Here is a 13,998-nt window from a genome sequence, read left to right on the forward strand (position 1 = left end):
GATAGAGCTATAAGAATTAGGGTGCTTCATGATGTCTGACAACCTCTGAGGTCGTCTATTCCTATTAAGATGAAAGCGGGGAAGTCGGTGGATTTTGATGTTAAATACGAGAGATTACCTATTTTCTGCTATGGATGTGGCGTTATTGGCCATGGCGAAAAAGATTGCGATGATGGGCCATATGAGGAGGGCGAATTAAAATTTGGAGAGTGGTTACGGGCGTCACCGTGAAAAATTACTAAGACGACAAATGAGGGGGCTGGGACTGGGAATGCTAGGCGTGCTCTAACTCCTGAGTTTGAAGCGACAGAGAAGAAGGATAATAAAGCTGATATTGCTCGAATGATTGACAAGCTTCAAACGATTGCTATTGATTTGAAAAAAAAGGGGGGGAAAGGAGACTACCTGGCTGGTGGGATGCAGATTGTAGAACAGAGGGAGGAGTGAGAGGTTGGAGTAAGTGTAGGGGGTGAGATGGAGAGGGTGCGGGGTAGGAAAGGGCGGGAAGGAGGGGGAGGAGATAAAGTGACTATTAACCATGATATCTTATTGGTAAATACGGAGGGGCAAAATGTGATGGAGGCGGATGAAAGAAGGATACGGGGGGATAGGAGGGCCAGACGGGAATGTTTCGATGAGGGAAGGTCAGGGTGAGGGAGTGGGAAACAGCAAGGGGAAGAGTTTGAAGATATTGGCGAGGGCGGTAAGTGGTGTTGAACATGGGGTTGGTGCACACGAAGCAGGAAAAAGTAGCCGTGAAGATGGTGATGGTGATGAGTTCGTTAAGCGTATAAAAGTGACGATAGACGGGGCCGTCTTAATACCTGAGGCGGAGGTTGAGGGCACTCAACCGCGCTGGGCCCAATGAATCTTTTAAGCATTAACTGTCGGGGCTTGGGCAACCCCGACGCAGTGAGAGCCCTTTGTGTTCTAGTGCGAAGGGAAGCCCCGACCATACTATTTTTATGCGAGATGAAATTGTGTGGTCGTGATATGAGGCGGGTGAGGGAGAGTTTGGATGGCTATTTTGGGATGGAGGTGGATAGTATGGGCAGATCGGGGGGTCTTGCATTTTTGTGGTGGAGGGATATAAATTGTACTTTTGTATTAGCTTCGGCACATCATATGGATTTTATAATATAGGATGATAGTAAGGAATGAAGGGTAACAAGTTTTTATGGGTGGCCAGGTGTTAGTGATCGTCATTTGTCTTGGGAACTCCTTCGGGTGCTTAGCAGACAATCCTCCTTGCCTTGGATATGTGTTGGAGACTTTAATGAAGTTCTCTACTCTACGGAAATAAAAGGTGGAAGTCGGCCGCAATGGCAAATGAATAACTTTCAAGCTCATGTGGATGATTGTGGACTGAGGGACGTGGTATGGGAGGGATACCAGTTCACTTTTGACAATGGTCAGGTTGGGGACGCTAATTGGCAGAGTATGCTAGATCGGGCTATGTGTACGAGAAATTGGATGGATATGTTCCCATATGCGAAATTGTTTCACTTGGACCGTGAGTGGTCTGATCACACGCCTATTAAGCTGGTACTGGACAAGAGGAATTGTTAGGATTCATTAATTCCATTAGTATACATATTCATAGTATGATGGTTTAATTTAGTCATAAAATTAAAACAAGATCTTATGCATGCAAGCATAAAACAAAGTAGAGGAAAAATCGTCACTTCTTACATTGGTGTTTTGGATTTATTGGGCACCAACAAGATCTCCTACTTGTTAGTTCTTGAGCTTTCCAACAATGGATGAACTAAGATTCAAATTAGAATCTCTCCCAAAAGTTTATACCCAAGGAACACCCTTAATAACTGAGCTAGTAATAATACTAATCTTACTTAAAATTTGGACACAAAAATATTGATTTTGTTCTCCTCTATTTCGGTTAAGAGGAGAGGATTTTGTGTGTATTTCTTACTCTAAAATATTTCACAAATGTAAAGAGTAGAGGATTTTTCTTACACTAGAAAAATAGAAGAGTAGTGAATGAATAATAGAGGAATCCATTTTGTTCCTCTTGGTAGAAAAACCGGTGGGAGGGTGGTCTAAGGGGAGCTAATGCATGGTCTTGTTCTTCTCTAGGTGAGACTAGGCATGCAAGGCTAGATATTAGGCTTAATCATCATGTTTCCATTTAAAAATGAAACACAATATTAACCCTAAACCCCTCCATAATTTCGGTACACTTAGGATAAAATGGGTAGTCCATTTTATTTTGTCATTTGTCAATTTTGTCATGTGTCACATGTTACATGACATGTTACACTATAATGTATTTTTAACATATTAAAAATCAACATATTAATAAAATATGTCACATACAAAATTAACTAGTAATTCTTAATTACTTGTACCAAAATGGTTTATCAAATTATAAATTTACAACAGCTTGTATTTATAATAAATTATTCATTATGTTTCAATTGTTTCGTAAACAATAATTTTATCTAAGTAATAAAACAATTTGATTACTTAGTACGTATCTTATTTAATCGAATTACAATGAGACACGTTAATTTTACTCACAAAATCATCCGTCAATTTTAAGCAATTTAATTAACTCGTATCGGCATACGATTAATTAAATAACCAATTAAGAGTATTTTCCTATAGGTATGACCTAAGGGGATCAACTGATCACCACCGTCGCACGACAGTAATGTCAAACTCTAGTCAGCCAATCATTACCGATATGTGTGGACCAGTTGATCAGAAATATTACTTCCCACATGTATTCTTAAATATGAGATTTAAACATGTGATCATTATGATCGACAGTTGTGATCGCATTATTGTCGGAGGACACTTATTCCAACAATTTCCCACTTTTCCTCGACAAGTATGCGTCACCAATTCTCTTGTCCTATTACTATTTCCCACTCAATGCAAGGTGTCTTTCGGGTCGTACTTGCAAGTGATCATATCGAGAGTGGTTTCCTCAATCTGGAGAATAACTGATTGACCGGAATTATCTACCATAGATACCTTCCGAGCGTGGCCACGCATTTCCAGTTCATTACTCCTCGTGTGGCCCTGAGATATTGTTTTAACCCTGACAAGGGATGGACAATTCCTATCGCACTATTCCCTTCGATTAGCCACATCCATCATAACCCAAAATATGTCCATTTGACCCCATTTACGAAGGTCGTAGTAACATAAATCAAAGTTAATCTGAAACTGTGCCACCTTAGGCGAACGGTCTTTAGTCAAAGAATTGACTCATTAGAATACTATAGTAGCTCTCGCCACGACCAGGCTATATAAATTTGCCAGAACTCTATAAGCGGTCATTAGCCTGACAAAGTGTTCCTAACAGTCTGCCTATGTGATCGACTAGTCATCTCACATGACTCCATGGCACTTGAACTTGCCATCAATCGCATCATACTCTAGTCACTTCGAGACGTCACCTCATGTAAGTGACTATGGGCGAATACAATGTTAATCCGTATTCACTTTAACGGGGTTCAATTGTCTCTACAACCCTTTTGGATGTAACAAAGTATAAGGTGAGTTAATAATAACTCAAACGACAAATGTGGACATCACATTTGGGTAGTCAATGCCATATTACTACCTTGTGATGTATATTGTAAGTGTGTAAACACTAGTCATTTGCAATATGAGTTTAACACACTATGTATCCATGTGTTCAAACTCTTGAATTGCATTTTCCTTTATTTTCATGTTTGTCTTACATAGCATGAATCTCACCAAGTACATGTCTAGTTTCCCAAACTAGGTTTAGGTTCTTTATTTTGAGAGAACTTTCTTGTTGTTTATCACATAACAAACGAATTATGGTGGACGACATAACTTGCACTAGTCAAGTGTTCTTCCAACTCATAATGTACCAGGTGTATGTTTTGTAGGATCTTGCAACAATTGTCAAGATGATTAGCCTAGCACTTCTCATAAGTCCTAGCAAATTTGAAAATACTAGTTTTGAGTAACTTCTTACTATAACCAAGTATCTTTTCAAACTTCTTATTTCTCCTTTTAGCTTAATTAGCTTAGGATTTTCATAAATCCGTATGCGTTTTCGAAACTTCAATATGTGCAACTTCTTGTCACATAACAGAGTGTTCTATCAAATACTAGAATAGCTCATTAGTTCTCCTCGAGAATTCATGACGATTCTTATATGGCTTACCAATGATTCATCATGCTCTTAAGCATATGATTCATTATAGGACATGTGCATGATTATTCTAATGGCGGAAACATTAGTAATTTTTAATCATGTAATCAACCATTCTTAGTGATACGTGCATTTTGTATAGTCTTTTTAGCCTATTTCAGCACGTATTTCCATGCATTTTTATACCGTTTATATAGAATTTTGCCCCGAATTGGCTACTTTGGTTCGTTTTGTCCGTTTTGTAGAAATGAATGTGAAAGTAGTGGAATTGTACCCTTTTTCGTCCTCTTTGCATGCATTTAGAGGAGACGGGATTTTCCAGAGTGAGATACTGCATTGGGAAGCGTCAAGGCACGGTTTACGAGGTAGTCGGTGACGAATCTGAGCTGAAATGAAGACAAAATACTCGATCGAGTGGTTTATTCACTCGATCGAATGGTTTCTGCATCCATGGTTGTTTGATCGAGTAGTTTCCTACTCGATCCAGAAGTTGCTGAAAGGGAGTTACTCGATCGAGTAACTATTCTACTCGATCGAGTAGATTGTGCTGAGGTTTGCTCGATCGAGTGGTTTTATTCCACTCGATCGAGTGGTTTCTGCTGTTATGGGCTTTAATTAGCCCGTGAGTTGATTTATTTCGATAAACTTAGTTATTTTCTATTTAAGCACGCTTTACTAGGTCATTAGGGCGATCTTGGATCTTAATCAGTTTTACACAGAGAACTTTATTACGTTGCTTTTTCCCTTTCACTGTAACCTTGTTCTCGGAATTGTTTTGCTCGGATTTTGTGTTCTTTACGCCGGATTCACACGATTGTAATTCCTTTCCCTTTTATTAGTAATAATCAATCATTTGTTTGCTTTAATTGCTTGTTTACCTCATTTAATCCTTTGCCCTAATTTACTTTTATGCATTTTAATCGTTGTTTCAGTATGTTTATTGTTAATTCTTTGTTTATTGTTAGTTTTGATATTAATAGCAATATGAGTAGCTAAATTTAATGCATGTTGGGATTAGGGGATCTGCGGTAGGAATGTGACGATGTAGTAAATGAAATAGATGAATTAATTGTGAGATTCTGTCACCATAGCAATTTAATTGTATTTATCGACTTAGTTGAGTCCACGCTTCTGAGTCATCTCTTTAATCTGGCTAAAATTAATCCTAGATCGAAAGATTGGACTAAATAGGCCTGCTATGAACAGTAGACTACCACGGCGAGAATGAAAGTTAAGTTAGTGGTTTTTTAGGATAGAAAGTGGACCGAAAGGACCTTTCCACATCCGTCTTGCATTAATTCGTCTGAGTTGTTTACAGCTGAGTCACTGGACTATCGTAGTGAACCGAATTCCCGACATGTCCCTTCTCTATCTGATAGTTTAATCCTATTTTCTTGCCTTTACTGCTCTTGTCTCTATTTCTCTTCCTACTTCCCTAGCTATATAGTTAGTTTAGTTAGTTTATTTTTGATAGGTACACGACAGACGTATCACTTAGGTTCAATGAATGACCATGACTGCTTATGGTAATTCCATTTTCATCGATATGAATAAACTACATTTCTCGTTGATTTGATGTGCATATCTCAATGCCTATCCAACATCTCATGTTGTGATTGGATTCATCTTAGTCCATTTTCATCCAGAATTGAAAACTCAAATACTTCTTTGTGAAAGACAATACTAGCTCGTCATTCTCAATGAGTAATGAGTTATAAATTTTACAAGATGATTGCTCCCAGTAAATTTCATGTCTTCACATGATAATTTCAAACTCCCACTCAATTCCACATGTTTCGTATTTGACTACTCAATCGAAACATTTCAAGAATTGAAATCAATTTTGCTTTGCCAAGTTATTAAGATAAAACCATATATGTTTCCAACATATCTTTTCAAAATATCTATTTTGAAAATTTTTCAATCTTAAACTTATGGAAAGAGATTTTAATCTCTAACTCATTCATTTTTATAATGATGCGTAACAATGTCATTACTTAAATGTGAAATCCCATTTAATACACGTCCTTCTCAAAATACCCTTTTCGGAAGGAGGTTTAACCATTTCATTTTCATAATGAAGTTAAGTAACGACACCAGCGTGGTTAACAATTAACTTAGCTCTTGTAGACATCAGCATATCTTTCTTTGCAACTTTTAATCATAAATCTCATTTATATTCAAGGATGCAACTTTGTTTCATTTAGGCTCTTAAGTAAATATCAATATTGAAACTCTATTTATATCTAGGTCATAAACTAGCAAAATCTCTGGTTGAGACTTTTCTTTAGTCATTATCTTTCAAGAACTTTCTTTTGGTCTCCTCGTGTAGTTATCTTAAGAACATATTCTTTTGATTACTTCACTTATCTTAAGAACATATTCTTTCGATTACTTCACTTGGTCTCTTTTGTCATGTAGATCTCATCTAATCATGTATACTATCTATTTTGGTATACAAATCATTCTTTCTTTCGTAGATCTCATTTACTCAAGCATACAAATTATTCTTTGTATTCTTTGTGTCTTCATTTTTCTCCCACTCTATCTTTAGAATAAATACACTAGATATTCAAAGATAGCTTATGAGACACAAATAATGATTTTGAAGTAGAAGGAGAATTATCTCATAGATTGACTAATAGATTTTAGATTTGATGGGTGTACTTGGTAATTGACATTCCTTTATGAGAGTTCATCAACTCAACATCAGTTTATAATTGATCATACACAAGTTTCAAGCTTGTGGACATATAATGAATCCTATCATTATAATTGTCAATTGATTCAATTTAAGTAGATGTTCATATGTTTCTATGTGCAAGCATATAAAGACGAATTTTAGAACAAACAAATACGATAAAAGGGATGACTTGGGTTGCAAGCCAAGCCACCAAAATCCAAAATACAACCATTGTTTAGAAGGATCACACATTTCCATGTCGAACACGGAAATCAAAATAGTTCTAAAATCCATAACATTAAAATAAAGACAATAATAAAAGCCAAGCTTCATTGGTAGCTACTCCTAGCTCCTTCATGATTTCTTAAGCTTGCTTCTCTTTTCCCTTGTCGTTGCTTGGAGGAGGCCCTATTTACAATAAAAGGGGGATACATTATCACAACTTGTATCAAAATACCATAGTTGAATTAGAAACATAAAAGAAAGGATAGTCAATTACCTACTGGAGTGATCTTTCCAGCTTTGATGTCACCAAGATACTTAGAAAAATTCCTCTTCCAATGTCCAACACCATTACAATAATGACATTTATCAAGAGGACCCTTCTTGGGTTTGGAAGTGCTAGCTTCAAAAGTCCTAGCCTTGGTGTTCATGGGAGCTTGCCTCTTACTCTTTTTCCCATTCTTCTTGAACTTCCCCTTGCTCTTAGTTCTTATATTTAGCACATCCTTAGGTGGGCTAACATTTAGTCTCATGTCTCTTTCGGCTTGCACAAGTAACTTGTGCAACTCCTCAAGAGACACGTCCTTCTCTTGCATATTGAAATTCACCCGGAATTGCACATATGCTTTGGCTTTGGATAAGGAGTGAAGAATCCTATCAACAATGAGCTCCTTGGGGATTTCAACCTTTTGAATTTTCAATGTCTCGACTAGCTCCAATAATTTGATCACGAGAGGGCTAACCTTTTGGCCCTCCTTGAAATCGAGATCAAAGAATGCCGAGGCCGCCTCATATTGGACGATCCTCGGTGTTTGTGAGAACATTGTCACAAGTTTGGAATAGATTTCATAAGCGGTGCTCATTTTAAAGGCTCTCCTTTGAAGATCCGCCTCCATAGCAAAAATCAACACATTTTTTATAGCGGCGGATTCTTTGTGGTAAGCCTCATATGCTTCCCTAGTGGCGGCACTCGACCTAGCATTAGGTTCGGGTGGAGAGGCCTCAATGAGGTAACGAAGCTTGTCGTTACCTTGAGCGGCTAATTTGAGTTGGGCATCCCAATCGGAGAAATTTGACCCATTCTTTTCAAGTTTACAACGATCCATGAAGGATCGGAGCCATGAAACATTAGTGAGAGCGTGTGCGTTGTTGTTTGGTGCGACCATTTGTTATGAGAAATAAAAGTGGTCTACAAAACAAAATAGAAGGAATAAAACACTTGTCATTTTTAAAATAATAATAATACTCGTAAATTTTAATTTAAACAAGTTTTATTGCATTTATCTAGTGACCTCTACCCAACTTTGATAAATGATTCCAAGACCCAAATTCATATCAACTTGGGCACGCTTTGGCGATACATCCTTTATCAATATAACTCGGTGGATTAACCCTTTAATCGATTCTACTTTTAGAACTCTTAGTCAATAAAATTACATTAATTTTTATCTTTAGCCCAAAACACATCCGGCTATGGTCGAGAATACTTTTGTTGAGTACGACACAAATTTCAAATAAATGTCTCCATGATCCAAATTCACATTAACTTGGGCACGCTTTGGCGATACAACCCTCATCAACACGAATTCGGTGGATAGACATTTATCACCCACTTCCCCTACATAACAAGGTTTGTACCCCGGTTTAGCCGAGTGCACTCCCTCACGAAATAGGTTTTCATGGTTTCTAATTTTTGGTAAGGCTAAGTCTCAATTGATTATTTAGCAAGAGGTCATGTCAATTTATTATCTATCACGTTTTAAGTGAACTAAAACGGTGAACTATGATAATTGTAATTGACACGGTCGATAAACTCGATTTAAAATGCATGTTTAGTTATGGCGATTTAGCGATGCATGCAACATATAAATAAAATGCAAAGCATAAAAATAAAATCCTAGTATGGCCTTTCTAAAATATTAAATCTAATAAACTATTACAAATGCGAAAACCAACTCCTTTGGTCCCTTGAACTTCGGTCTTGGCACGCATCTCGAGGTAACACCGTCTTCATGGAAACTCCGGGAAAATTACAAATAATAAATAAAATTACATAATTTCCTATTATACATTTGTAATAAAAATTAATCTATTAAATTACAAAATGGTGATACGAGATCCATATAATTACAACCGAATCGATATTCCCATACATTTCGGGTAATACCAATTAAAAACTAAGGTCATACTAAGTAAAATTACATAATTCAAAAATTATATAAAATAAAAATATGACAATCATAAATGCAGCATTATAATATGTATGAACATGCTTAATTTTATGCTAAATCGCCTTTTAAGAGCCAATATCTATAAGTTATCACAAAATGTCTCATAAATTCATATTTATGTTCAAGTTAATTACCCTAACCATCTTAGGACTCAAAACTTAGTCTTCACTAATATTTTGACAATAACTCAACTTGATTTCTTAAAATTGTTCATTATGGACCAAAAATACAAAATCATGCTATAAACTTCAAATTAAATTATAAAAATTTCAAATAATTTCAAAATTTGAAATTTATACTCATGAACATTCTGAAAAAATACCATGACACTCATAATATTCAAAACTTAGGTTAAAAATTTCGAAAATTTATCGAGAAAAACAATGTTGCGGTTTATCGGTTTTAACAAATATGACCATTAAAATATGAGAAAATTTATTTTCATCAACTTTTCACTTTTAGATCTGAAATATATGATAAAATACAACATGTTACGTTTTTCTTTAGTCATGAAATATGTTTTAGCACTATATACTAAATAAAGTCACTATTTATTGAATTTTTACTCAAAAATTCATAAATCATGCTAAAGGAGTCCAATACCTCTAAGATTTTTACACACACTAAGTAAAAATGCATGTGATAACATATTAAATTTCCATGATTAAATTCTAAATATAACTCATATTAACCTATTTACCCATTTAAATACGACTTTAACTTATAAAATTCATATTTCGAGCAAAACAATTTATTTTAATATAAACATTTACAGGTCATCAGTATGTATTACATGTGAAAACATATCTAAAAACCACTGGAAAATTCGAAGTTTAGCTATTTTTCGTCCAAAAATGACATTTTTCTCATAAAAATCACATTTTAATGTCAATAATATATAAAAAAAACAATAAAATCCATAAATAAACCTAAATATCCCAAATACATTTTAGGACTAGAAAATTTAACATGCAAAGTGATTTCGTGATATATCATAATAAACACAAAATTACAAGTTTTATTTGTTAATAAGATTAACTCGGAAAAACAATAAACCGATTTGCATGCAAACAACCTAAGGCTCTGATACCACTTGTTAGGATTCATTAATTCCATTAGTATACATATTCATAGTATGATGGTTTAATTTAGTCATAAAATTAAAACAAGATCTTATGCATGCAAGCATAAAACAAAGTAGAGGAAAAATCGTCACTTCTTACATTGGTGTTTTGGATTTATTGGGCACCAACAAGATCTCCTACTTGTTAGTTCTTGAGCTTTCCAACAATGGATGAACTAAGATTCAAATTAGAATCTCTCCCAAAAGTTTATACCCAAGGAACACCCTTAATAACTAATATTATTATGAGCTAGTAATAATACTAATCTTACTTAAAATTTGGACACAAAAATATTGATTTTATTCTCCTCTATTTCGGTTAAGAGGAGAGGATTTTGTGTGTATTTCTTACTCTAAAATATTTCACAAATGTAGAGAGTAGAGGATTTTTCTTACACTAGAAAAATAGAAGAGTAGTGAATGAATAATAGAGGAATCCATTTTGTTCCACTTGGTAGAAAAACCGGTGGAAGGGTGGTCTAAGGGGAGCTAATGCATGGTCTTGTTCTTATCTAGGTGAGACTAGGCATGCAAGGCTAGATATTAGGCTTAATCATCATGTTTCCATTTAAAAATAAAACACAATATTAACCCTAAACCCCTCCATAATTTCGGTACACTTAGGATAAAATGGGTAGTCCATTTTATTTTGTCATTTGTCAATTTTGTTATGTGTCACATGTTACATGACATGTTACACTATAATGTATTTTTAACATATTAAAAATCAACATATTAATAAAACATGTCACATAGAAAATTAACTAGTAATTCTTAATTACTTGTACCAAAATGGTTTATCAAATTATAAATTTACAACAGCTTGTATTTATAATAAACTAGTTTGATACCCGTGCAAAATTGCACGGGTATGTATTTGGGTCTGTATTAATGTTTTTGGATAATTTTTTTTATTTGCATTACTATTGTAATTATATAGTTGGTCTAAATCAGTGATCTATATGACCTCTAATGTAACCCTAACTTCCCCACTATTGCCATTAAGCCACAACTCCACTCCTTGCAAACAGCTAGTCTTACTTGTGACGGGCTAATCCCATCACAAGCTTGTGACCTCTCACAAAAAGGGAGAGGGGACAAGGTGGGGCACCCTCCATGTGCTTCCCACTCACCTCTCAATGGGCATTTTGTGAGAGGAAACGGTATCCGTCACAAGCTTGTGACGGATATCGCCGTCACAAATGAGAATTTGTGCCTTGCAAATTGCTGTAAATGTTGCCATCACTTAATTAACTGCAAATGCCATTATGTCAGCATAATTGATTCTCTGATTTCATGCAGTTTATGATATGAAGTTTGACGGTTCAAGTGTATTTAACATGACGATATTAATGTTCCCTATAAAACGTACTTGTCGAGTAGAAATTACTCTATAGCCTATAATTGTCATCATCCGAGTTCCGTGTGCGCGATTGATAGTAAAGTTGCCATAATTTTTGCTCTAAGTAAATAAATCCTCGGTGATGAACGGCTTTCTGTACAGATCTGAAAGGATTATTTAAAAAAAACATATGTTAACGTTTTACAATTGTGTCATTATCGTGTTATATTTAAAAAAAAATCTTTTTTAGAACAATTTTGAATCATTTGTCTTATAATTTTTAAAAATTGGTAAATTTAAATATTTCAAACTTATAAATTTATTTTGTTTTTTTTAACGAAATAAAATATTTAATTTAGCTTTAAAGGCTTGTTGGAGTGTAAATTTACTCTGTAGCCTATCATTGTCACCTATCATTTTCGGTGTGCGCGGCTGATAGAAAAGTTGCCGAGTTTTTTACTTTAAGTAAATACTCCGTCACGATTATTTTATTTTTAAAAATATATCGTACTATCTAGTTTTAAAAATTATTCAAGTTATGTAATTTATTCGCATTATATGTAATTCATTCCCGTAATTAAATGTAATTTTTTCTCGTAATTATGTAATTTTATTATTATGTAATTTTTTTATTAATTATGTAATTCTTTCCGATTATTTGTAATTAATTTCATTTATTCCGATTTTTAATGCATTCCGCTTATATGCAATTAATTTCATTTATTCCAGTTTTATTAAATTATTTCATAGAATTTTTCTAAGTCGAAAATTGTCGCATGTTTGTATTGTCGAACGATTTAAAGAATTAATTTCTTTGCACACCAACGGGCCCCACCATAACCTGAATTTCCGAAAAAAAAAAGAAAAAAAAAGTTGTACAAATGACGTGGCACATCCTGCATTCAGTATTGTCTTCTGAATTAATAAAGATAAGATTATTCATTCTGTTTCAATTGTTTCGTAAACAATAATTTTATCTAAGTAATAAAACAATTTGATTACTTAGTACGTATCTTATTTAATCGAATTACAATGAGACACGTTAATTTTACTCACAAAATCATCCGTCAATTTTAAGCAATTTAATTAACTCGTATCGGCATACGATTAATTAAATAATCAATTAAGAGTATTTCCCTATAAGTATGACCTAAGGGGATCAACTGATCACCACCGTCGCATGACAGTAATGTCAAACTCTAGTCAGCCAATCATTACCGATATGTGTGGACCAGTTGACTGTAAAATATTACTTCCCACATGTATTCTTAAATATGAGATTTAAACATGTGATCATTATGATCGACAGTTGTGATCGCATTATTGTCGGAGGACACTTATTCCAACAGGAATGCGGGTGGGATGAGGAAGCATATATTTAGGTTTGAGTAGATATGGGTTGGAGAAGGGGGGTGTGAGGAGGTTGTGGTGTGAGGTATCGAGGAAGGGCACGACAATTTAGGGAGGGCTATTAATGAATGTGCGAAGGAAATTCAAGGTTGGAAGAATATTAATATCGGGAAAATTAATTGGGCCTTAGAGAGAAAGAGGAAGCAATTGGCACAGCTGAATTGTGGGACGAGAACTGAGCTTGAGGTGAAGCGGAGAAAGAAATTAGTGGCTGAAATTGCGGAACTAAATCGCAAAGAGGAGCAATACTGGCGTCAAAGATCGCGTGCGTTATGGCTTTGTGATGGTGATCGTAACACAAATTATTTCCATACTAGAGCCGGGGAGCGAAAGCGAAAGAACTACATTGGGATGCTTGGTTTAGAGGGGCATGTCACCGAATAGATGAACATGCTTTTGCGTGTGGAATACCGGGAGGAAGAAATAGTTGAAACGATTAGCCAGATGCATCCGGATTCAACCCCTCGTCATAAAAAAAAGGCCCCTAGTCCGGATGGTACGAATGGGTTATTTTACCAGTCATAATGGCATATTATCGGCCCTGATGTGGTAAGCTCGGTCCTGGGAATATTGAGAGGTGAATCGTCACCAGCTGAGTTTAATAAGACTAACATTGTCTTAATCCCGAAGAAAAAAGCTCTTGATAAAATTCGGCATTTTAGACCCATTAGTCTTTGTAATGTGGTGTACAAAATTGTGTCCAAGGTCTTAGCGAACAGGTTGAAGACTTTCTTAGGAGATATTGTCTCAGAGAACCAGAGTGCCTTTACGCCGGGTTGCCTGATTACAGATAACAACCTAATTTCCTTTGAGTTGTTTCATCAAATG

At 35.2% G+C, this 13,998-nt stretch overlaps 1 protein-coding gene across 1 annotated transcript; it reads left to right on the forward strand.

Moving 5' to 3' along the window:
- Window positions 1-634: 634 nt before the first annotated feature.
- LOC141589844 (uncharacterized) lies at window positions 635-13,554 on the forward strand. The gene is made up of 3 exons (XM_074410466.1): window positions 635-788; window positions 1,190-1,545; window positions 13,249-13,554. The coding sequence occupies exons 1-3, from the start codon at window positions 635-637 to the stop codon at window positions 13,552-13,554; spliced, it is 816 nt and encodes a 271-aa protein (XP_074266567.1).
- Window positions 13,555-13,998: the final 444 nt, after the last annotated feature.

This window comes from Silene latifolia, chromosome 7 (assembly GCF_048544455.1).
Source record: "Silene latifolia isolate original U9 population chromosome 7, ASM4854445v1, whole genome shotgun sequence".
Classification (NCBI taxonomy): Eukaryota; Viridiplantae; Streptophyta; class Magnoliopsida; order Caryophyllales; family Caryophyllaceae; genus Silene; species Silene latifolia.

What these genes read in the sequence shown, in the direction of transcription:
- LOC141589844 (XM_074410466.1), top strand. Translation starts at nt 635, where the DNA reads ATGAGGGAAGGTCAGGGTGAGGGAGTGGGAAACAGCAAGGGGAAGAGT. An exon ending in TGGTGATGAGTTCGTTAAGC is followed by an intron (nt 789 to 1,189) that starts GTATAAAAGTGA and finishes ATGGGTGGCCAG; the next exon opens with GTGTTAGTGATCGTCATTTG. An exon ending in ATCACACGCCTATTAAGCTG is followed by an intron (nt 1,546 to 13,248) that starts GTACTGGACAAG and finishes GAATGTGCGAAG; the next exon opens with GAAATTCAAGGTTGGAAGAA.